Source organism: Lytechinus pictus, chromosome 4 (assembly GCF_037042905.1).
Source record: "Lytechinus pictus isolate F3 Inbred chromosome 4, Lp3.0, whole genome shotgun sequence".
NCBI lineage: Eukaryota > Metazoa > Echinodermata > Echinoidea > Temnopleuroida > Toxopneustidae > Lytechinus > Lytechinus pictus.
The window spans coordinates 4,807,149-4,833,421 of NC_087248.1; the positions used below are offsets into that span (position 1 = coordinate 4,807,149).

General features: G+C 33.6%; 1 protein-coding gene across 1 annotated transcript in view; it reads right to left on the minus strand.

The window, feature by feature from the left end:
• Window positions 1-7,426: 7,426 nt before the first annotated feature.
• LOC129259670 (cation-independent mannose-6-phosphate receptor-like) overlaps window positions 7,427-26,273 on the minus strand; it is a 67,012-nt gene continuing 48,165 nt past the window's right edge. The window contains exons 40-45 of the mRNA XM_064098179.1: window positions 24,576-24,682; window positions 20,778-20,863; window positions 19,739-19,876; window positions 11,529-11,604; window positions 8,462-10,666; window positions 7,427-7,854 (exon numbers count right to left, since the gene is read on the minus strand). Coding sequence (XP_063954249.1) covers window positions 10,523-10,666; window positions 11,529-11,604; window positions 19,739-19,876; window positions 20,778-20,863; window positions 24,576-24,682 — 551 coding nt within the window. The 3' untranslated portion in view covers window positions 7,427-7,854; window positions 8,462-10,522. The remainder of the gene's footprint in view (window positions 7,855-8,461; window positions 10,667-11,528; window positions 11,605-19,738; window positions 19,877-20,777; window positions 20,864-24,575; window positions 24,683-26,273) is intronic.

The following is a 26,273-nucleotide window of genomic DNA, read 5'->3' on the forward strand; positions in this document are numbered from 1 at the left end:
AATAATCAGTAGATTGAAAACTATGCACCATAGGCGGATCCAGGTGGGCCCGGGCTCCCCCCCCCCCATCCTATTGGCGGAGCAAAAAAAGAAAAAAAAGGGGAAAGAAAGAAGAAAAAAAGGAGGGAAAAGAGAGGAGAAAAAAAGAAGAGGAAGACGAGTGAATAAAGTAAGGTGAGGGGAAGACTTGGAAAATAATGTCACTATGTCAACTATATAAATTTTCGCTCGCGCTTCGCGCTCGTATTGCCTCTTAAGTGATTTAGATATCTTGCCCAATATGGGGCTTAAAATATCAAGTTTGGAGATCAACAAACCAAAACATGTTTCAGCTCGGAATTCGAACTTTCATTATTTTGCTTGATTTACAAATTGATTTTGAAAGAGTGCTCTGTAAAAATGTAAGTTTTATGGTCTGAATATCAACATTTTCTGCTCGCGCTGCGCGCTCGCAAAATTTGATTTGTCAGGTACCTATTATTTTTGTGTATTCCATAAAGTTCTCAAAATATCCCCTTTCAGGTCTGATTGTCAAAACGCATCAGCTAGCACTGCACGCCCGCATTTTGATTGATGAGCTATGTATAAAAAATTTCGGCTCGCGATTTGCGCTCGCTTTAATTGTTAAAAATATATCAACTAATGCATCCTATTCATAATTACAAAAGTGCTTGAATGTTCAGTTTTGGGGCATATTAACATATTTCGCGCTCTCATTAAGCTTATTAGATTAATAAATGGGATATTAATTCAATAATTTAATTGTTTTTTTTTCAGGATGGAATATCGACAAGTTTCATCTCGCGCTTAGGAAGAGGAATAGGAAGATAGTCATCATTTTCATAATTGTGATGACATCATCCCAGTCCTATGTCGAAACTCAAAAGTTGTAATAATGAAAAATATCAGCTCTTTTTTAAGTGCGATCCATATCCACCTCACAATATTTTCCTACAAAGTGCTTAAGATATAGAGCTTATATTGACCATTTTTTCAGATTGGATTATCATTTTTTAAGCTCGCGCTTCGCGCTCGCTTTATTGATTTTCATGATGAAACATGTATTTAGAATGTCCAGATTCTAGGTCTAAATCTGAAATACACGCGCACATGGTTATTCAGATACGCAGCTTGTTCTATATTTAAAACATTATCCAATTTAAGATTAGAATATCAAAAATTTTCTGCTCGCGCTATGCGCTCGCATTATTAATTTAGGAAGATCCCCAATTACTCATCCTTTTCATGATTTACAAAACATGAATAGATTTTCCTTTTTAAGGCTAAATATCGAATTTTTCAGCTCGCGCTCGCAAATTATTGTTTAGTTATATACCAATCATTTTCATGATTACAAAAAGTGCTTAGAATTTCCATTCTTTAGGTAGAAATTCCAGCTCGCGCTCGCATCATTTGGGTTGAAATATGTAACGTCGTCATGGCTAACTGCAAGCAGTCCATCAACGGGTACCTTTTCGATCAGTTCAATGTATATTGAAAATTTCTTATTTAGTTGCGTACACATCTTGTTCAGGATCACAAATATTGACCGGAATGTTCAAATTGTCACATAATACATAAAATTGTATTTAAAAAAATTAGCTCGCGCTTCGCGTTCGCACTATCTAAATAAGGATTATGAGATTACTATATACTTATGTTGATTTGTAAGAATAAAGCTAAGAAATTACTATAAGGACCACCCCTTCAAAGAAACAAACAAAAATCAACTTCGAGCGGCCGATCGGGGGGAAAAAAAACACCTACAAAAAATGTCGATACGCAGCAAATTTTCATAATAATAAATTTATTTCATTAATGCAAAAGAATCTGATTTAAATAACAAAATTAGATTTCCATCACAATATTCCATATTACGAAAGTATAATATGCACGAATATGCAGCCTCATTAGTAGGCTTGCACAGAACACAAAGTAACTTTGTGAAAATAATAACATATATCATGTATAAGGATTATGGCAATATCTTTGAAAGATAAAGCCAAAAATCGTTACATAAAAAAATGCCCATACGTACACTCTATTATCTCTATATACTCCTCAAAATATATTTCACAAATAATTAAGTTGCAAAATTGGGGTAATCGAGTAAAACATCAGCGAAGGGGTTAATTAGAATTAAATGTCTGCGACATATTCAGAAAATAGCATTTTTACTAGTTGCAAGATCTTTTTTTTAAGAGCGAGTTTACTTTGTTCAAACATCAAAATAAATGTAGGCATGGCGAACGATAAAGACCCCGAGTAGTGCGATTACTTCGTAACTTTCCAATCTCCGTTTTATCATTTAATACATATATAGTTAGAAACACATCTGAATTTCATACAAAATAATAACATTAACATTTAACAAATAATTACCGGCAAAGGGTTAAGCCTATAGACTAGGCTACCTTTGAAAGATCGAAGTGTTTAAAAAAAGATTACAGAAATAGCAAAGCGAACCGAACATTAATACGTGATAACATCAACACGGCTACGATCGCAAAAATTGTTCTTAAAAGACAATGCTGCAATTGCTGTGGAATTATACATGAACGCCATAATAAACCATGATAGTTCTCCGTAAAGCAAAGCAAAAAAAAAGCAAAAATATCCTTCACATACAATTAAAAGAACAAGCAACCTGACTTTCTCCTGTCATGTATTTATTCCATTATTCCAATCAAGTAATTTGTGCATTAAAATCACCGAGAAAAAAAAAGAGTAACGGATTAATAAAAGAATCGAAAAAATATATATGAATCTCCCCGCATTGATTTTGACAAAACAAACGGCCAAGACTCATAGAAAGAAAGCGTAATGACGATGCATGCATATTTAAAAAAAAAATCATTATCATAAGGTGGTAAAATATGCAATGTGATCTTTTGACCCCTAGACCACCTTTGACCTTATCATCCTCAAGAACACCCTACCCAAAGACCATTTGTACAGATTATAAACACAATATATGCAGGTATAAAGAAATGAGACCAAATTGAATAAAAAACTTGACCTTTTGACCCCTAGCTGACCTTTGAAGTTCAAAGGTCAGCTGGGGGCCAAAAGGTCAACCCAAAAAAAATATATGAATAAAACGCACATAATAAAAATTTATTGGTATAATTTTTCTACCAGTAGATAGCGAAATTGAAAACAAAATGATGAGTATTTTCAACACTGTCTGCCCAACTTAAGGATTCATTCAAGAATATATTTAACTCTTAATGTTTTGTTTTCAACTGTAAAGAAATCAAGTCACCTTTCCCTTTTCCGTATTACCTAGGGTGGTATATCACGTTTTCTGACCGACAAATCAAATCAAGTAGACATTTACTATCAGAATTGAATTGATTTATCAAATCAATTATTTTATTATTGCAAATATGAATATATGTGTTCGTGATCTGGTCACCGTTTAAATTGGCTACGTAATTTAATGAAATGAAATGTTACAGTAGAAGAAACCATTTCCTGTATAAAGTTTATGAATGCAAATATGGACATTTAGTTGGTTGGCAACTAATAGCATATCATACTTCTCGATGCATTGAACGAAAGTTACCCAACAGGAAGGCTTTATTTTCAAGAACGTTATTAAAAAATCATAAATTGATGTACATAAACAACACGTAAACATGCAACAAACTGAAAGCTTTAAGAAGTAAAAAAAAAAAAAGAAGAAAGAAAAAATAATAATGAAGTGATGAAATATGTAATATAATTTCTTGGAAAATACTAAGCTTAGCACCCATCTCCTCCTACATTATAATCACCATTGGTGAAAGTGATGAGACGAATTATCAATTTTATTGAACCTATTAAACAAGCAAAGCTGAGGAAAAATAATGCCTGCTTTCATACCACCAAATGAGTAATATCTTGTCTCATCAACTCAAACTAGAATGTAATTATTTACTTTCTATTCCTTAAGTTATTTAATAATGAAATAAAAAGACAAGGGAGTATATTATCTCTAAACAATGGCATCTAAACTGAAATTGACATATTTAGGATTCAAGATAACAACTGCCAGTCTTTAATAAGTAATGAAAAAAGAGCTTGCTAATCAGCGGTATATATTTTCCCCGGGATATTTTCTTACCATTCTATAAGTAAATATAAGTAGTTACAATAATAGACAAACAAATGAACACAAACAAATTTAATCATAAAAAATAGACGCTAAATTTACAACTATCCAATTTCAATCAAAATGATTCAAAGTGTATATTTCGATTTATTTGATGATGGGGAAAAATAGATGTCAAATTAATATTTACTTGAGTATCTACTGAACAAAGAAAAGGAATGAACACTCCTTCTTAACAGGTTTTTAGCTCTCCTTTTTGCCACATCAATAAAAAGAAGATAATAACAAAATATAATCAGGTCACATTCTTGCTATTATTTCTAAATCAATACTCTACTTAACAGTCCCTACAATATCAATCTATAAATTACTTTCTTATTGATATGAGTATAAGGAATAATCTTGTACCAATATTTCCATTCATTATGAAAATGCAATTACCAAATTAAATAATTGCATGCAATTCCATGATCAGTTAGTTCCAAATACGAGAAACGGTTATTACTTCCTCATATTTTGGACATCTTATACATGTCTTGGCAATTATAGATAATCAAGGTAAAATCTGAAAAGTTCATCGAAATAAATTAGGATGAATAAATATTTTATATACACATCTCTTTCATGATATATTGTTCTTGTACTACGCTATCATACTTTTGTTACATTCTTTTATTACATTCATTTTCGTATATTCCTATCCAACATATATATATGATTCTAAAAAGGAAATTCATTAAGATTTGTTTTATTGAACAAGCAGACTAATAAGATTGGTATTTTTCAAGCAATGTTTAATGTGCTTACTCTCAATATCAGATTCAGGCTTGAAGTCTTTTAGTAGGATTATCATGTCCTCCAAGTTTGATAAAATATGACCAAACACTTTCAACATTTCAAGTACTTACACTAAGGCTAAAGCTTTGATGATGACCTTTGGGAATTATTTTTTTATTCAACCAATATAATTTTGAGATGGACTGGCCATCACTAAAAGAATTAGTGCATTCCTCGTATAGTAAACTGTAAACAAAACAAGTATGTTTTTAAAGCCTGTCATTTTTAAAACAAGATGGTTAAACCTATAAGCCATTACTTAAACTTTTTGAAATTGTTTAAACTTTTTTTAAAACTTGTTTAAACTTTAAACGATACTACATATAGCTGTTAGAGTGATGGGCTGAAACAACATTCTTAGAATTTTTACAGTGCAGTATCAAGGCTAATACATGAAATAGTATCATTACATCAATCAATGCGATGATTAACACGTACAATCACAGCCACATTCACTACAATCCATGATTATTATATTAAAAAGGAAACTTTCCAATCATCGGTCATCTTACCAACCTCAACTTATGGATGAAGGGAGACTCAGGTCAAAGGTTTGACATTCTAATGACTATATGGTTGGCATAGTTATTATTATGTTTTTAAAGTGATACAGAGGTACACACCAACACACACACATTTTACACTCACACCTACCCACACCTTGCTAAGATATTATCCATATTAAGGCAAAAGAAAACTACTACCTCTGGGATAAAAGCCTTTAACCCACCACTGGTATTCCAAGGCATTTTACATCTAGGCTGTGTCTTACAAAGGGTTGCCAAATAAAACTCAAAATTCAACAGATCTTAAATCCCTGTTTCTTAACAACACAATTTCAATCTTTTGCAACACTTAGTGGTGTTGTATGACGTGGCCAAAGACTCGGTTACCAATGCTTGGGGATAATGTTGCAACCACACCAACAGAACCGGTGGGTGTTTCATAGAGCTGTTCGTAAGTTTTATGAATAACTTTATGAACGACTGGTGATCCTTTCTCAGGAAATTTGGTGCACATAATATACCTCAAGAAAGGATCATCAGTCGTTTGTAAAGTCCTTTGTAACTTACAAACAACTTAATGAAAAACCTACCAGATTTCAAACCAACCAATGGTATACCATTCAAAATAATGTATTAGCTTTGACTATTTTGGAGTTGGTTTCACTGCAACATAAGTCCAATATTATTAATCAGGAGGTCCTTGGTTCAAATCCCACAACAGTGCATATATTCTTTGGAAAGGCACTGATCTATATGTGCCACACTCCACCCGGGTGTTGATGGGTGTAGAGAGGAATTATTTGACAGTTGAGAACACTGAAAGTGGTCACCTTGCTAAGAAAGGGTAATACTGGAATGCCTTGACCAATAACTTTCATTGGTCAATCTGTGATCCACATGTATATAAACATCTAACAACACTATCACTACCAGAGTGTCGGCTCAGATAGTAGAGCGTCCATCTCACAACCGGGAGGTCGGGAGATCAAAACCCTGGTCGCGTGACACCAAAAGACATAAAAAAGATGGGAGTTGCTGCTACCTTGTTTGGCATTCAACATTGAAGGGATAGAGCCTTGTCGATCTGGCGCTGCACAGTGGCTGCTGGGCACACGATCAATTGGGCAAAATGAATTTTCAGAATATTTCTATTCTCAGATTGCTATTTCGAACAATAAAATATGGATTTTCATTTTCATTTACTTCAACGATGGACGCTAATTAAGATCTGGGAATCCAAACACATACTACTCCTTAAATATTCTCCAATAATAATTTTCTGACATGCAACATTGATCATCAGAAAACACCTCGGTCTTGGAACCATGATAACGTTTTAATCAATTATGAATTACTTAATCGCCTTAGTTCATTATCATCAATCACAGCTGCGAGAATTTCTATCACAATTTGCACTTGGCCAATCAGATGATACCATTTCAGTAGCTTTCGACAGTAGCTTGTCACATTTGATAAACATTTATGAAACAGGGTCTTGGTGATTGCTGTAATCTCTGAAAAGAATGATAAAAATTCAACTCTGGCTTTAATGTTCTAATGGGACGTTGCAAGAAACTTTCGATTAATTGCAAGTATTTTTTTTTTTTGGGGGGGTCCCTAAATCAATCACATGTCTTGCAATTAATTGTAAATTTGTGATTAATTGTTGAACTGCTTCTTGCATTAATGTGTATATAAACTGATTTGCTACAGCTAAAATTGATCTATTGACTGTCGATTTGCAACAGAAAATTTGCGATTGATTGCAAATATTTTCTTGCTACACCCTTAAGTATGAACCTACCATACAATTAACCTCTATGTTAATTCAGAGATACCCACATTATTATCTATCATATGCGGTCAAGACAAAAATCCACTGGAGTTTAATTGGGATCACTTTGTAACAGCACAACAGAGCTGCAACAATGCAAATATGTGTTCATAACGAGCATAATCATTTCAACAAAACACTGTACATGTATAATTGATGTTATTAACTTATAATTGCACACTAAATGGTAAAAGGGAGAAAAGTGTTCAAGAATTTTTCTAGATAATTTCTCAATGTGTTCCAAGTTAAATTTATCCCAAATATGCCAGAATGTATTACTACAGCATTGAGTAGGCTTAAAAAACTTTACATATACTGATTTAGAAAAAAAATATGAGGAAATTTGAAATAATTAGTCTACAGCATACACACTACATTGCAAGTAATTTAATTACCGGAATACATGTATCATGAAAATTAAACAAAAAATCAGAGCAGCTGCCAAGAGTTAATATATTTATGAACAAGACAACAAGAAAGGCTGTGCGATGGTATAAAGTACATCAAATAACATACACTCAAATTCAATCTCTTAATATGGTTGTGCAAAATCCCCTTAAAATGTGTTCGTATCGCCTAGTCTAGTTAAAGGACAAGTCCACCCCAAAAAAAACTTATTTGAATAAAAAGAGAAAAATCCAACAATCATAACACTGGAAATTTCATCAAAATCGGATGTAAAATAAGAAAGTTATGACATTTTAAAGTTTCGCTTAATTTCACAAAACAGTTGTATGCACATCTCGGTCGGTATGCAAATGAGGAACTGATGACATCACTCACTCACTATTTCTTTTGTATTCCATTATATGAAATATGAAATATTTTTATTTTCTCGTCATTGTCATGTGAAATGAAGTTTCATTCCTCCCTGAACACGTGGAATTCCATTATTTTAACATTTTGTGTTTCAGGCAAGGAGGTCCTAATCGTCAAATTTGTAAAAATTGAAATATTGTATAATTCAAACAATAAAAAACAAAAGAAATAGTGAGTGAGTGATATCATCGACTCTCTCATTTGGATGTAACTGGCTTGTTCATATAACTATTTTGTTAAAAATAAGCGAAACTTTGAAATGTCATAACTTTCTTATTTTACATCCGATTTTGATGAAATTTTTAGCATTGTGCTTGTCTGATTTTTCTCTATTGATTCAAATCAAAAATTTTCTGAGGTGGACTTGACCTTTAACACTTACACTACTGTTAAAAATTGGATTAGTTATACCCTCACAATATACTGCAATACTCTTGCTCTATAATAGTGCAGTCTAAAGAATGCTGCATCTTCATTTTGACTTTAAAGAAACAGGAAAAGGCGTTGCCACAAACAAACTCTACTCATCTACCATTGCCGTAAATTTTTTGTTTCATTTTTCATGGTGTTCTTGGCGGTTTGAAAAAGACTTGCATTCAAACCAACCTTAAGATCGTGTTAATATTGATATTGAACCCAAACCTCAATAGACTATATATTTCATTGCACATATTTTTCAAACAGTCTTACATAACTATCATCACAGCAACATACAAAAGAATTATTTACACCTCTAGTGTAATACAAAATTTTCCACAATACATTTGACCACTACAAAAGAATGAAAACAAAATTGTCATAAATTATCAATTCCATTTGTGATTTACATCACATTCCATGCAAATAAATATTCATCTGAAATCTATTAAAATATTAGGCAAAGAAAAATTTAAAATGATTTCATACAACTTCACTTTCTAATGAAATAACATAAAGATGGACTACTTATTAATTTCCATATTATTTTCATCTGAGTTGTAAGTAATTCTAGTGCATTTCAAGTATCTCTCTCCCCTTCTTTCTCTCTTCCTAAACAGCTAATCCATATATAAAAAAGGAGGATATCATCTTTAAGGCCAGTGCATCACTGTTAAAACTGCAGACAAGACTAGACAGAAAGCAGACACAGGGCAATAACCAATCAGATTCGTTGTTACATACCCATTTAGTTCAAAACACTGATCAGGAACCAATCACAATCAATCTGTCATATTTGCAATCTATTTTAAGTCTTTGTGTTATATAACCTTGGTGAGCATTAAAGTACTTCAGTAACAACTAAGGAAGTAAATTCATTCCACACAAATAATACATAAGGTGGTCTTCTGATAAATGATCCTAGGTTTAACTAGTAACTAAACAAGATTTTACATTCACAATGCCATGGAATGCTAGTGTCAATTTATTTTTTTCAATATCCATGACAAAGATAATTTACCAAATAATAACCCAATATACCTTTTGTATATTCCTCGTAAACTTTTTTTTCCAATTTGATAACAATTTTCGGACATTGCAGGGTTATAATTATTTATACTTAGAATAGCCTTAAAAACGGATATACTGAAACTTTTCGATATGCACTCATCGGAGTAAAATCGCATGTATGACTAGAACTCTAGAGCAAAACAATATATAGGGTGTATAACAGAACCGAAAGAGACGATGGACGCAAAATGACAAGCTGTGATTGGCTGTCAAGGTAAACAATTTAGGCTTAGTACCAGCTGTGAATTGAAGCAAAGCAACTGAAATAACGCAAGGGTTCTTACGAACTCCTTCTGGTGGCACAGGATGGGGTCAGTGAGCTGCATATGCTGCCACAAGCATGCGCAAGTGAGTGAAACCTCTTGCTCCAGTATGTCTGTTTTAAGGCTATTTTACAATTTTTCGGTACCAAACACTTATTTATTTATATGTAGTGAATAAAATGGTAACGAGTGCTTCATTAAAGTATGGGCTAAGTTAACCTAGAGTTAAATGAATCATTGCTAGGAAAAAAATCACATATACATGTATGCTAGTCTGCAGTTTCAACAATTATGTACTCCCTTTAATTTATACATAAGAGTAAAACATACCAATATGTCATCAAAGTAAGAATTATCTGTGCAACAAAAAGATAATCAGAATTCCACCTTTTGTCGAGGGTTAGTAAACGAGTGAAGATGTCTTCATTTCACAAATCTCATAGCATCTCAGAAGAAACTGATATAAAAATATATATATACCATTCATATAACATGAAACAGCACATCTCATGTAGCAAGACAATTCATATTACAACTGAACCAAGATCGGCATTCAAATCATGTACAATCATGTCCATTTCTTACTTAAATTTTTCAGACCTCATCTCCACTCCATTCCACATTGAAAATATATAAAAAAATGAGTAATAAGATTAAAAGATAACTTCACACTTTTGTCCTATACATGTGGCAAGATATCATCGTCACTGTCATCGTGGAACTCAAAGGGATTTCTCCTCGTTTCTCGAAGTAATTCTTCGTCTTCTTGACCGCCAAACAGAGGTCGAGAATCGTTTGATTCATCAGGATCTCCATTAGAGAGCTGGAGTTAAGAACAGATTATTATTAAATTCAGAATTTCACACCTAAATTCAGTGAAATATATCATTAGTATTTTCAAAATTACTGCTACACAAGAGATTTGTATCATTTTTTTTTCTTACATAGGACTGTAGTGTACAGAACCTTGATCAAAACTACTGATCAAAATCAAAAATAGAATTTGTTCAATTGTTTGAATGATAATCTATAAAATATTAATAACCATATCAGTCATAAACTGATAATAATATATTGCCTTTAACAGTTTTTATGGATAGCTTTTGTTATATACTCCAAATAAGTCACTTGAGTGCCACTTCAATGACCGTAATATAGAATGATTATAATTTTTCAGGAAAATTTTGTCAACAATTTCCCCAGTCAACTACATCTTTCTTAAAATGATAAAATCTCTCCTTTTTTTTTATCATTGTGCACGTCATTTGCTTATTGGCAGTTGATTTATGTAAGTAAGATGTAGAAACGATGTGAAAAAACAAAATTCATCATGCCTCCATTTCATAGATGATCTCAATCATAAAATTCTGTATATATTACTATGATTCTTATCCAAACAGATATGGAATTTCAAAATTGAAACCCAGACATAAGATGTACACTGAAAGTAAAATGTAAAATGCAAATACAGATGCAAAATGTGAGAAAGATGTAAGATATATTTAAGTAAGATTTTTTTTAGATGTAAGAAATATACGATGTATTAGCTGTAACAAGATGTAAGATGTAAATAAGACGTATATATGGTATAAGTTGATCTATGTCAGTAAGATGTAAGAAAGATGTCAATAAGATGTAAGATATAAGATAAAAGTAAGATATAAGATGGATGAAGTGAAACTTACCTGAGAGTAAGAATAAGTTGGAACCTTAGAATATGCCCCAGGACAACAACTTCGTATTCTCCAATAAACAGCAGATCTGCAGATGAACAAAAAAAATCATTAATATCCTTTGGCAAAGCATCAATCTATACTTTACCACCCTCCACCCAGGCGTCTTGGTCTGGTGGTTAAGACTCTCGTCTTTCAATCTGAAGGACGTGGATTCGAATCACAGCCAGGGGGTGTTTTCTTTCAGCAAAAAATTAACCCACATTGTGCTGCACTCAACCCAGGTGAGGTAAATGGGCACCGGCAGGAAGTAATTCCTAAAAAAGCTGTGCGCACCTGAATCGGTATACTAGCTTAGCCGGGGTAATATAGGAGCGCCTTGAGCACCTAGCAAGGTGGATACGTGCGCTATACAAATCCTATATTATTTATTTATCATATTATATTAAATGGAAATCCGGTAGGATGCAGAAGTCAACAAAGTATGCTCGATAATTTTGAGCTTGAAAGATCTTAAAGGAATCCTGCCCTAGGAGAGTGTATACATCATGTGTATGCAAGCCAGACTCACATGACAGGGGTTATGATGTATAGATCTGTAAAGTGCTTTGAAATGTATTTCTGATGTATGAAATGCTATATAAGTGAAGTGAATTTTCTGATTACCAATTGATTGTCTGCAATGTAGATACAAGATTTTAAAAATATATAATGAAATGACATAATGCAGCTACTATATATATAGGTATATTCTTAATTTTCTGATGCACTGAGATCCTGAAGCAGAGCCCCTAACATTGCTACACAATTCACCCAAAAAGCTCTATTCTCTCTTCTTTTTTTGCACAGGATTTATATCAAATATGACAGGAATCGATTCTTAACTTGCAAACACTTTTGATGAAGATTACAATTTCTTGAAAATATAATAAAAACAACTTTGAAAAGAAAATGAAAATTTTTCCCCACAACATTTTGTATAGTTTAAATACATTCAAAGTTTCAAACAGTTGTTTTCTAAATAACAAATCACTATAATTATACCGACACAGCCAGAATATTATCTTCTTATCAATCTCTTGGCACTATTATCAAAATGCAGTGCTCCGAAAGCTCCTAAAAATGTATTCCATAATTCACTTTTCTTTTTATAAGTTAAAAAAATGTAGTTAGTGTGAGGAATTGTTAAAAATATCTTGTTTAAAGCCTTTAAGTGCTCAAGCAAGGCTCTTCTCTTTTCCCTTTCACAGACCGATCGGAAAAAGCAAATCACAATATCAATTCCATGCATTAAGTAAGTTAATGTAGGAAAAGTCAATCATATATCAGATCTCGGTTTTAGCCAGTTAAAATATGCTAAAAATTACCTTAATATTGATGTTTATAGTTAATATTTAGGGCACCATGGATAATACTGTATTCAATTCCTTAGGTTAGAGTTAAATATCAATGCTTTTGCCTACGTACCTTTGCATACTTTATCCCTCGATTACCACAATAATTTTTGTGGCATATGAATCTCTTCATGACCTTGTTGCTATATCATATACATGTACTATAGTTCAATCAAAATATAGGATTTCATAATTATGCAACATTACAAGACTGACCCTTGTATAACCTTGCGACTTATTTCATATTCACATATGACTCTCATCACCTTAATTATGAATTATTATATTACTTTATTATTATATTACTTTATTATGTTCAATACAATGTATGATTTCATTTACTTTCAACAATTTATTTCCTTGTATTATAATAAGAAGTACTAGTAATTTTATATCATTTCATGTTTGTATTTGAGTATTATTCTATTGTTGTAAATTGTACACATGTTTTTATTCAGCCTTTGGCTGCGAGGCATGTTTTTAATAAACCATTATTGAATTGAATTGAATTGAACTAGCAAATGGCACAACATCATGCATATCGTGAGCAAAGATCACTCATGTCGGACAAACCCTTCATCTCCATCTTAAATGTAATATGCGTGTGCTCAGCTAGATATGCCCAGGGTTCCTTCCTAACACATACCTGTAGGAGCTTTTGTATTATAAAAGAAAGTTTGAAACAAACAAATGAACAGACACCCCCCCCCCCCCTCTGTACAGCTAATAAACATTTCACTTAAGGGGGGGTGAATGGCCAAAAGCATATGCCGCTGAAATATTGTCTTATAATGCCTAAATTACCTTTAGTATTGTCTACTCTCTATACAATAACATTGACAGAATATAAAATAATCTTGATAAATCTCATACCCAATTTCTCTTTTGCTTGCTCTAAAAAGAAAACTACATCACTTGAATTAATCACTTTGCACAAAAGAATGGCTACACTTATTACTTTGCTTTGATTAATTTTCTTGTTGTTGTTGCCTATTTCCTTGTTATTCAAATTAATCAACCACTGAGAAACACATAAGTAACCGAACTTCACAAGTAATTTTACTGTTAGCAGGAGAAAATTGTGGTTATCCTTGTTTCATCACTCATTCATCTAACTTTCTTGGCACAATTTCAAAAGTCAACTTCTTAAATTATTCATGCTGACACACTCAGTAGCTGGGACCATAAAACTAATGAAGGTAGAAATGTAAAATTCAAGTAAGATTGGTAAACAACTTTCAAATTCTGGTTTACTTGTGATAACAAGATATTTTGGTGAGAGCATTATTGATAACTGTCAATTCAAAGCAGCCAATTCCAGGGTAAAACCTATTATTTCCTCTCAACTTTTCCATAAAGCTTTTTATCAAATCCCAAAGCTTACATCGGATTAAGAGTATTTTCTACACAACTCTCACGGGATATAATTCATAATTATTATAGTTGGGTTACTATATGATGCAAAGAATAAAGAAAAAAAAATTAAGTAAGAAATAAGAATATGTATTATTGTGAACTGTCAATTCAACCAGTCTATTCCTAGGAAAGACCTAATATATCCTATCCCCTTTTCCATGAATTTTTCCATCAAATCCTAAAGCTTACACCAGATTAAGATGATCTTCTGCACAACCCCCTGGGAAAATTATTCATCATTGTGATATTTAGGTTGTTATATGGTGTAAAAAAGGAAATATATTTTAAGTAGAAATGTATTTATGTATACACATTGTGAACTGTCAATCCAACCATCTGAGTCCTAGGTAAGACCTATTATTTTCTCTCACCTTTTCCAGGAGGCTTTTTATCAAATCCCAAAGATTACATCGAATTAAAAGTATCTTCTAAACAACTCCCGGGGAGAAATTATTTGTCATTATGATATTGGGTTGTTTATTATATGATGTGTAAAAAAAGGAAGTAAATGTTTTAAGTAAAGATGAATACACATATAAAGGGACTTGATCATACATGTACCAAGCAAAAATGAGACATACATGCACATGCTAACAGCTAATTCAAATAATATTTGCTGAAAAAAAAAGCCCTGGAAAGTTTACACTTTACAAGTGGCATCTATGATGAAAATTGGTGAATTGTAATTATCAGCTTTAAAGTTAAAAAAAAAACATTGAAAATTGATGAATTATTATTTTCAGCTTTAAAGTTTTAAAAAAATCAAGATACCCCTTCATGTTCATTCAAATGCAAAAAAAAATCATACATGAAAATAATTCCCATAATTCACTGGTACATAAACAAGAATGTACATGTACATTAAAGCACACAAAATAATTAATAATAACAATCATCATATAATGGACTGATATTGCACCATCTATCTAGTCAAATTATTCCAAGGTGCAGAAAGAAGAAAAGGGATAAATGCTTGATAAAAAATATGTTTGCAGACACACTGCATTAATAACAAAAATTGGTTCAACCAGTTCAGATGAAATCAGATCGAACTAATATGTGATACACGCAAAGCATTAGGACTGAAGAATTTCTTGTTGAATATGATGTTCAGTATTTCATAGAACATACTGCTAAATAGGAAAATTCGTTATAAGAAAAATATGTTAATGTTTCAAATTTCAAATATGATGGGAGCTGAGTCAGCTGACTTCCATATTTTTGTTTACTAAGCACATTATTTTGCAGGGCACATTTAATGCAAAAGGTGTATTTTGGAGACAATTTAAGAAAATTACATAAAATTCACAGGATTTGGTTTAAACATGATTTGGCTTTCCAATATTGCAATTCAAAAAGTTGTACAACATTTCAATAAGAATATTAAGAATAACAATAATAGTAATAATGATAATAATACTTCTAGTATACTACTAAGTACTACTGCTACTACTACTACTACTACTACTACACTAATAATGATAATAATACTAATAGTAATAATAATAATAATAATAATTATAATATTATTAATAATTATAAAATAGTAATAATATCAAATACAAAAGTAGTAATAATAATATAATAACAACAATAATGATGATGGTAAGAACAACAGGCATTATATTTCAATTTGTATCAATTAGTACTTAATTTATCAAGTTTCACCCCCCCCCCAGTGCATGTACTTTATACAATTGTTTTTAGATAGAGGATTTGTCACCCAAACAGCATTTTTATATGGATCGTGCAGAAAATAATGGTAGGTAGTGTGAAGATAGTTGGCCCAAAATATAAATCGACTTCACATTGGCATAAAAAATAGTAAGGACTGGCATGAAATGGGCTGAACACATTACCCCAGTTCATAAAAAAGTGGGTAGTGTGAAAGTGGTTGAGTACACTCCATAAACTCATTATCGGTTGAAGAAAAAAAAGGTAGTGTGAAAGTGGCTGAACATGTGTAAACCAACACCATATTGGCATTCAAACAAGGCAAACGCCAAGCGCTGTCTCGCCTGCATATTGCAGTCATGAAGAGACTGCATGTCAAAACTACATGTATGCTATATGACTTAGATGGACCTCTGTTACGAGTTTGGCGATCCCACCTCGAAGCTATAGAAACTTATTGTGTGTACAACACAGCAGTGCCAGTCATGGAAAGTTCATTGACCTTTGACCTTAATCAAATTCAACTCACATTCGAACTTGATCTGCACCTTCAAGAGATGGACCTCTTGTTTGAATTTGGCAATCCTACCTCGAAGACATAAAAAGTTATTATGTGTACAACAAAGCACAGTGCCAGTCATGGAAAGTTCATTGACCTTTGACCTTAATCAAATTCAACTCACATTTGAACTTGACCTGCACCTTCAAAAGATGGACCTCTTGTATGAATTTGGCAATCCTAACTCGAAGATATAGAAAGTTATTGTGTGTACAGCACAGCACAGTGCCAGTCATGGAAAGTTTATTGACCTTTGACATTATTCAAATTTGGCTCACATTTGAACTTGGCCTGCACCTTCAAGAGATGGACGTCTGTTATGAATTTGGCGATCTCACCTCGAAGCTATAGAAAGTTATTGTGTGTACAACACAGCACAGTGCCAGTCATGGAAATTTCATTGGCCTTTGACCTTATTCAAATTCGACTCATATTCAAACTTGACCTGTGCCTTCAGGAGATGGACCTCTGGTATGAATTTGGTGATCCCACCTCGAAGCTATAGAAAGTTATTGGGTGTACAACACAATTGTTGATGACGACGACGATGACGACGCCGGAAATAGTGATACCTATGTCTCGCTCCGCTACACAGGCGAGACAAAAATGAAAGTAGTGCGAAAGTGGCTGAACACATTACCTGAACTAATTATCAGTTTAGGAAAAAACAAGGGAGTGCCTCTGGCAGTTTTGCCTGCATTATGTGATTCAATATAGCAGCAGTGCTGACTATGAAAATGACTATAGAATAATTTATAAAAAACACCATTCATATGACGATAAAATACTATGTTCATTGACCCTCAATGAAATTTGACACTGATCATGTGACCGAAAACTTGTGCAATACAGTCAGTGATGCTTGATTACCCTTAGGTCCACATTTCATGAATCAGATCCATAAACTTTCAAAGCTATGATGGCAATTAAACATACCCCCAACACGGCCACAGTTCATTGACCTTGGTCATGTGACCTAAAACTCATGCAGGATGTTCACTAACGGCTAACGCTAAAGTTTCATGAACTAGATCCATATACTTTCAGAGTTATGACATTTAAAAAACTTAACCTTGGTTAAGATTTCGTTTTTTATTCCAACAACATAATCTATAATCATTGACCGTAAATGACCTTTTACCTTTTATTCTCACAAAGGATGTTCAGTGATACTTGATTACTCTTCTGTCCAAGTTTCATGAACCATATCCATAAACTTTCAAAGTTATGATGAAAATTAAATACCCCCAACATAGCCAAAGTTCAATGACCCAAAATGACCTCTGACCTTGGTCATGTGACCTCAAACTCTGGCAGGATGTTCAATAATACTTGATAACCATTATGTCCAAGTTTCATGAACTAGGCCCAAATACTTATGTTATGATGACATTTCAAAAACTTAACCTTTGGTTAAGAACGCCGCCGCCGTCGAAAAAGCGGCGCCTCAGGTCTCGCTCTGCTATGCAGGCGAAACAAACATAGGTAGTGTGAAAGTGGCTGAACACGTATAAACCAACACCATATTGGCATTCAAAAAATGTAGGTAGTGCGAAAGTGGCTGAACACATTCCCAAAACTCATTATTTGTTTAAGAAAAACAAAGGTAGTGTGAAAGTGGCTAAACATGTATAAACCAACAGCATATTGACATTCAAAAAATGTAGGTAATGCGAATTTGGCTAACTAATACTATAAACACATTCCCCGATTCAATATTGGTAATTGAAAATGTCATTTTGTGTGAAGTGGCTGAATACCAAACTCCTGATTAGTATTCACGATTTGGTATTTGAATTTAGGCAAGATTCCCTGTCAAATCAAATGTGCATTCCGATATCATATTCCATAATCCATATCCTAATCTACCAATTTGTTATTCTTTATAGCAGGTTTGATATAATGCAGACATAGAAATACATAAATATAATCGCATCGAGAGAACATTTACAAGTTACAAAAAAATGTGATACATAATTGGTAGTAGACTCAGCAGTTATTTATTCACAAAATCACCTTTCTTTCTCTCTCTCTCTCTCTCCTCTCACTTTTCCTTTTCTGCCATTTATAACCTAATTTCCTTTGTCACCTTTAAACTGTCATAAAATCTATACTACTCTGGTTTTTAATATTTCTTGTATAATTATAATGTTAACGCCAATATTCCATGTGCATATATTCTAACAACTTTTTGCCTGCATAAAATGTCACAATTTTCAATGTACAGAATAGTTTTTCTTTTAAAGATGAAGGTTGAGGTTATGTTCTGAATTTGAATTCCCTAACAAAAACCGTCATACAGAGATATAAAAATGCAATATTATTGACCCTAAATTAGTTTTTTTTTCCTTTTATCATGAAATAAATGGGAGGTACTTGAGATAATAATCGTTTATAGTGGACTTTTTAAAATGATTTTTACTCTAATATCCTCGAAAGAACTTGAAAATTCACAATATTTCTACCCATCTTTCACAAAAAATATGTTGCTAAAGAACAAGGAAACTTTAGGATCACAAAAATTTTATCACAATAAATATTTAATTTTATACACTTGGATTGTGTTACAAGAAACTTGGGGTCAATTCTCCCTATCAAATATAGTTTATATTTTAACCTAACTATATCATCAGATGTGACTGCAAATGCTCCTCCAAAATATTTTCAAGAGTTTTGAAGAAGATGAAGCAAGAAGAGAGAATTGCTCCATCCAAGCACCGAGGGATTCGTGATTGTCCCCAGCTCCAGCCAAGCTGCTACGGACTCGAATGGACAGAAGACAAGGGCGCGTACAAAGAGTACCAGAAGTGTATGTCCAAACATCAGTCAATCAGATATTGGTATCACAGGTTGATATCGGCTATAAGGATATATGTCTGTATATCTGTAAAGCACTTAGACACGTTGTTCCAATGTATTAAGTGCTATATAGAAGCGGATTATTATTATTATTATTATTATAGGGATAGGGAGAATCGCAAGTCATTCTGAGATCCTAAAATCAACTCCATTCTTGCAACCAATTCCACATTTTGAAATTGAATACTGTACTAGTGCTTCTTGCATTCGAAATGTAAGTTGATTGCTTTGGCTAAAATCTATATCATCAAATTTGCAATCAATCACAAATTTTTATTTTCCTGCCACATTCCCTTAGAGTAATGATTTAAGAAACTTACCTTCTTTCTTTTTTATGAAACACTATTGCTAGACAGCATAAAATGATGATGATGATTAAAATCAAGATGATAATTGATGCTTGATTGTGTTTTAAGTTGACCACAGAATCGCTCCCACCACCATCACCGGGCGTTACTCTGTAATAACGAGAGATACAAAATATAGTGTTGGGGTTTCTGCTTGTTAGATTTTATGTTTTTTTTTTTCAATTTTCAGCAGATAATGACCAAATAATCAAAATACAGTAAAACCTACATTAATGACTACCTGTATGAAAGGGTCACCTGTCTATAAAGAACATATTTTGGTTTCCCTCGATTCAAATTACCTATTCCACATGTATCAAAAGAACCTGTTCATAAAATCCATCTGTTTATGAAGATCAATTTTCTTGTCTTCCTTGGGTGGACTTTATATTCAGGCTACAAAAGAAATCTGAATTTTAAACCATAACACACTCATTAATTGTTGAAATTGGTGGGGTTGTATTTTGCATTCCTCTTATAACAAAATATGTATTTAAAAAAATCAGTTACAATGCCCACTTTTCACAATGCATGTATTTCAACAACAGTAATTTCTGTTAGACAATTCTCTAAAAATAGCAGTATCAAAAAATTTAAAAAATATCATTCTTTGAAATGATACCAATTCACATATGAAAAGTAATGAGAAACAGAACCAAGCTTTTCATTTGACTTCATATTTTCATTTCACATTCAATACACAGGTATACTGTATATGCAAAAGTGAGGAAGGATAAATTCTGCAAATTTTCTCAAAAGTACTAGTAGTATGGAAGTAAATGATGACTGATACATATTTTGAATACTACATTTATCCTCCAAACACACCGCCATACACAACTTTGTGAAGAAATAATCAATGTCTTTATAACATGAGTAAAAAGTTGCGCATTCCAAAATGTCATCAAAAAGTAATGTTAAGCACATTAACAGCTTCATGCCCTAGTCCCTAGATATCCGCACATATCACTGTAAGCAGTCAAACTTCAAACACATTAAAAAATTAACTTACATTTTTCCTTCTGTGCAAACGGCAGACATCATCCAGGAAAAGTAGTATCGACAATTACTGGATTCATACTCAAACACAGGCTGGGTCTGTAAGTAAAACAGTTGAAAAAAAAGGAAACATAATGATCAATGACCAATGATACAATGACAAAGAGCTGGCCACTCCATGATAATCATCTCTGACCATTGACCACAAATCTAACCAGATTATCATCGTAACATGCACATACCAGTTGATAAGATGGTCAATTCATTATTTATGCCAATAAAAGAAAATTGTTCAATATATCTAATTACCTCTACGAACTTTGACCTTTTGACCCTAAATCTACTAAATATCATTGTCAATCCCAAATTCATGCACACAATACATTTGAGGCTGATTTGACATTGGTGAGTTATTGACAGAATAATTGACAGAATAATAAATAAAATTGTTCAATATATCCAATTACCTCTATGAACTTTGACCTTTTGACCCTAAATCTACAACATATCATTGGCAATCCCAAATTCATGCACACAATACATTTGAGGCTGATTTGACATTGGTGAGTTATTGACAGAATAATTGACAGAATAATAAATAAAATTGTTCAATATATCCAATTACCTCTATGAACTTTGACCTTTTGACCCTAAATCTACAACATATCATTGGCAATCCCAAATTCATGCACACAATACATTTGAGGCTGATTTGACATTGGTGAGTTATTGACAGAATAATTGACAGAATAATAAATAAAATTGTTCAATATATCCAATTACCTCTATGAACTTTGACCTTTTGACCCTAAATCTACTACATATCATTGGCAATCCCAAATTCATGCACACAATACATTTGAGGCTGATTTGACATTGGTGAGTTATTGACAGAATAATTGACCGAATAATAAATAAAATTGTTCAATATATCCAATTACCTCTATGAACTTTGACCTTTTGACCCTAAATCTACTACATATCATTGGCAATCCCAAATTCATGCACACAATACATTTGAGGCTGATTTGACATTGGTGAGTTATTGACAGAATAATTGACAGAATAATAAATAAAATTGTTCAATATATCCAATTACCTCTATGAACTTTGACCTTTTGACCCTAAATCTACTACATATCATTGGCAATCCCAAATTCATGCACACAATACATTTGAGGCTGATTTGACATTAATGAGTTATTGACAGAATAATTGACCGAATAATAAATAAAATTGTTCAATATATCCAATTACCTCTATGAACTTTGACCTTTTGACCCTAAATCTACTACATATCATTGGCAATCCCAAATTCATGCACACAATACATTTGAGGCTGATTTGACATTGGTGAGTTATTGACAGAATAATTGACCGAATAATAAATAAAATTGTTCAATATATCCAATTACCTCTATGAACTTTGACCTTTTGACCCTAAATCTACTACATATCATTGGCAATCCCAAATTCATGCACACAATACATTTGAGGCTGATTTGACATTGGTGAGTTATTGACAGAATAAGCCTGTGACTTCTCCCCCTCCGCCCAAAATAATATATATTCATGTATATGAAAAATAAAAATGAAATATATTTATATATATACCCAGATTATTATTCGCAAGAGGGCCCTGGTCTCTAATTACCACGAGGAATCAATTTTATGAACCCAATGACCCTTGTGACACTTGACCTTGTGACTCAAGTGCTAATGGGACCATCTTCACTCACATACACGAGCCAAGCTTTAGGGTGAATAGTTCTTAAGCTATCGGGAAAACAACAATAGGATGGATAACATTGATGTGAGGATTATTTATTTGACTATTTCATGCGCTCTCCAAAGAGCATGTGGGAGGACTGCATTGTAGAATTGGATGAATGGAATGAACGCTGCGAAAAATAATTCAGCCAATTTCAAAAAATTTTACACATGAAAAACAGACTTTTCGTAATATATAATGACCGTAATAACATTCATGATGGATGAAACTCCCAGTCCAATATAATATTTAACACTTCCGAGCCGTCCTGACATTATGAAGGAGGAAAACAATGAGATGAAAATTGTGGAAAATATATCCAGGGTTGAGGACCATCCATTATGCATATTTTTTCATATATTTTTTTTTTTAGATATAGATAATTCAGTCCCTTGAAGTCTAGATTTCATATTTCTGCCATCTCTCACGATATCACCCAAACCCTCTGATTATTTTTCTCTATATCCTTTGTTCTACAGCCACCATGCTTCTTATGACAGTTAGTTTGTTTTGATACAAAAATGACTGCCACACAGAATGAAGACAGTGGAGGGTAGGATAATGTTAAAGAAGATATAGAAGGAACAGGTGGGAGGGGGATGTAAGTGGAGGTAAGGGAAGGGAAGGAGAATAGATTAAGGAAATGGTAGAGAAGCACGATGAGAAGGAGAAAGAAGAAGAGGTATGTGAAGAGGTTAAAGAGAAGAGGTGAAAGGGAAGGGTGGGAAGAGGGGTTGGAGAAGCAGGAGGATGATGAGGAGAAAGACGATGAGGGGATGAAAAGGGAAGGTGATAGTAAGGAGATGGCGAAGCAGGAGGAAGTGGAGTAGTAGGTGGAGAAGGAGAGGGGTAAAGGAAGAGGTGAAAGGAAAGGGTGAGGTAGAGGGGTTGGAGAAGCAGGATGATGAGAAGGAGAAAGAGAATGAGGGGCTGAGAAGAGAAGATGAGGGTAAGGAGACGAAGAACCAGGATGAAGTGGAGTAGAAGGTAGAGAAGGAGAGGGGTAAAGGAAGAGGTGAAAGAGAATGAGAAGGAAACTAGGTCATGGAAGAGATGAAAGTGGAGGAGAATGAGGGGGAGAATGATAAGGGGATGAGGTAAAGGAAGAGGTGAAAGTGGAGGAGGAGGGGAGAAACACATGGAAGGGGAGGAGTAGGTGGAGGGGGTAAAGGAAGAGGTTAAAGAGGAGGGGGGAAGGAGAATGGGAGGTAAAAGAGGTGAAAGATGAGGAAGAGGAGATAGAAAAACAGAAGGAGCAGATGAATGAAGGGAGGATGTAAATGAAGAGGTGAAAGAGGAGGGGAAGAGAAAAGGAGGAGGTAGAGGAAGACATGAAAGTGGAGAAGGATGAGAAGGGGAGGTGAAAGAGAAGGCTGAGGAAGACAAGATGGAGAGGCAGGAGGAAGAAAAGGATCAGATGGAATAGGGGAGGTAAAAGAAGAGGTTAAAGAGGTGGAGGAGAGAATGGAAAGAATGAGGTGAAAGAGGGCGTGGAAGAGGAGGTGGAGAAGCAGGAAGAAGAGGAGGAGTACATGGAGGAGAGGGGGTAAAAGAAGAGGTGAAAGAGGAGGGAGATGGAAGGGGAGGGGACGAAAGGGAAGGCGAGGAAGAGATGAAGAAGGAGAGGGAGGTGGTGAAAGAGGAATAGGAGGCATGAAAGCAGAAGGATGATAAAAAGGAAGAGAAGGAGGAAAAGGAAGGGGAGAGGGGTGAATGGGGAAGGCAGAATATTTTAAGATACAATTCTGCAAAAGAAGAACCACATGATTTATCACAAAAATATGTTCTAGAAATCCAAACAATTGAATCACATGTAGCTCATTCTGGAAAACAGGATCGTACAATGGTGGTCACTAACAGTAAAATGCATGTTTGATTTTATAAGTCAAAGTTATTTTCTGGAAAGGGCTTAATTCAATGAAATAGTTTGGTTGATAGAATACATTTATTTTTAGACCAGTAAATGGAATGGAGCAGGCTCACATGATGAAAAAAAATGTTTTAGAGAAAGCAGGGATAGCAGAAATCAAGACTACTTACGTATGAGATAGCTGATTCACATTCAAATATAACTGTTGTTATAACATCCTCAGTATTGTCTTTCCCACAGCTTTTAGGCTTGGTGACCTCCATTTCCACCACCTCATCTAAAAAAAAATACATACACAAAATAGCTTTGTTGAATTTCTGTTGTAAACGCAATACAGGAGGATTAATATATCAATTCGATGGATTCACAATATGGTGCGCCATCGATCGGTTGCAGCGAGTAGGCCAAATTTCTAACTTAGGGGTCGACATCGCGCGCAGGCAGCGCAATGCTAGCGCTTCAAAAATGAAAACCATATGGCAAGCATTCACCAAAAACGGTCTAAATTTTGCAAAGAAATATGTGAGGAAATTTCTCTCCTACCTCCTGGACCCTAGTAAACAGCATATCCGGTCGAGCCCTGACGGCCAGCGCTGAATAATCGCATGCATGCACTCTTGAGTACTAGCACGCGCAACAGATGTCGACCTTTTCCCATGATGCATTGCAAATTTCGGCCTATTTGCTGCAACCGATAGATGGTGCACCCAGCCCTATTGTGAATCCACCGGATTGTTTTTATATTTTTTATGTATCTATATTCAATCAGTTGTTTGCCCTCCATCCTTTAAATGACAGTGGAACTTTAATCTATAAGTTATGGTTAACATTATCAATACAGGGGGTGTTTCACAAAGACTTAAAGCTAAAAGACAAAAACAATAATTTCATGAGAAAGTCTTTTAAATCAAGGTTAATTGTCAAAATGTTATCATACATCTAGATATGGTACATTAAAATAAACTTATCCTGGTAAAATCATGAAGTCTTAGCTCAAAATCAATAATTCTGATGATCACTAACACAGAAAAGCATATGTGGGATAGTGTATTAAAATTGCTTCGAAAAATACACAACATTTGATGGAATTCTGTGCCTATTTTGCTAATTTCTCAGCAATTACGCATTTTCTTCCAGAGCTATTTGGCACATACAGTATTTTTCATTTATACATACAAACACTTTGGTAGTAATATCATCGGATTCTGTTAGAACTCATTTTGAGATCGTGACCTCAACTGGTATTTATCTTTAAGTATGACTAAAAGTAATGCTTAAGTGCCAATGGGCGCATGATATTTAATTAAAAAATCTAAATGATAAACGTGCAGTTATACTACCTACTAGTATCCAATTACAGCAACTTTCATGAACAGAAACATTAAAATTCCCAACTGAAAACTTATTTGTTCCTCTCTCATTAAATTTGAAAGTGTATTGTGTTCAGAAGAATTTCAATTTCTCTTTCTATTTCCATTCTATTGTTTGAGTAAAATATCATATGCAGGGGCCCCTGATTACAAAATGTGCTTCTTTGGGGTCCCAAACCTGTCATTTTCGGTTATTTATTATGTAACCATTTGGTTGTACTTTGTTTTTTTGACTGGTTAGAATAAATTCAATTCAAATCAATTCAATTTAATTTCAATAATTGTTCATGTGCACAGCTACTTTCTTGAAGCGCCATGAACACTAATATGTGGACATGAACACTGAAATAAAAAAAAAATAAGCATAAATTTTCATTATCTGACCAATGTGGTGATGCATTATACACAAAAGGGAATTTAAGTGCAAGTTTTTGTCGCACTCAAATGTTTGTGAAACGACCCCTCCCCCACGGATCATGGTCTATTTCATCCTAAGAA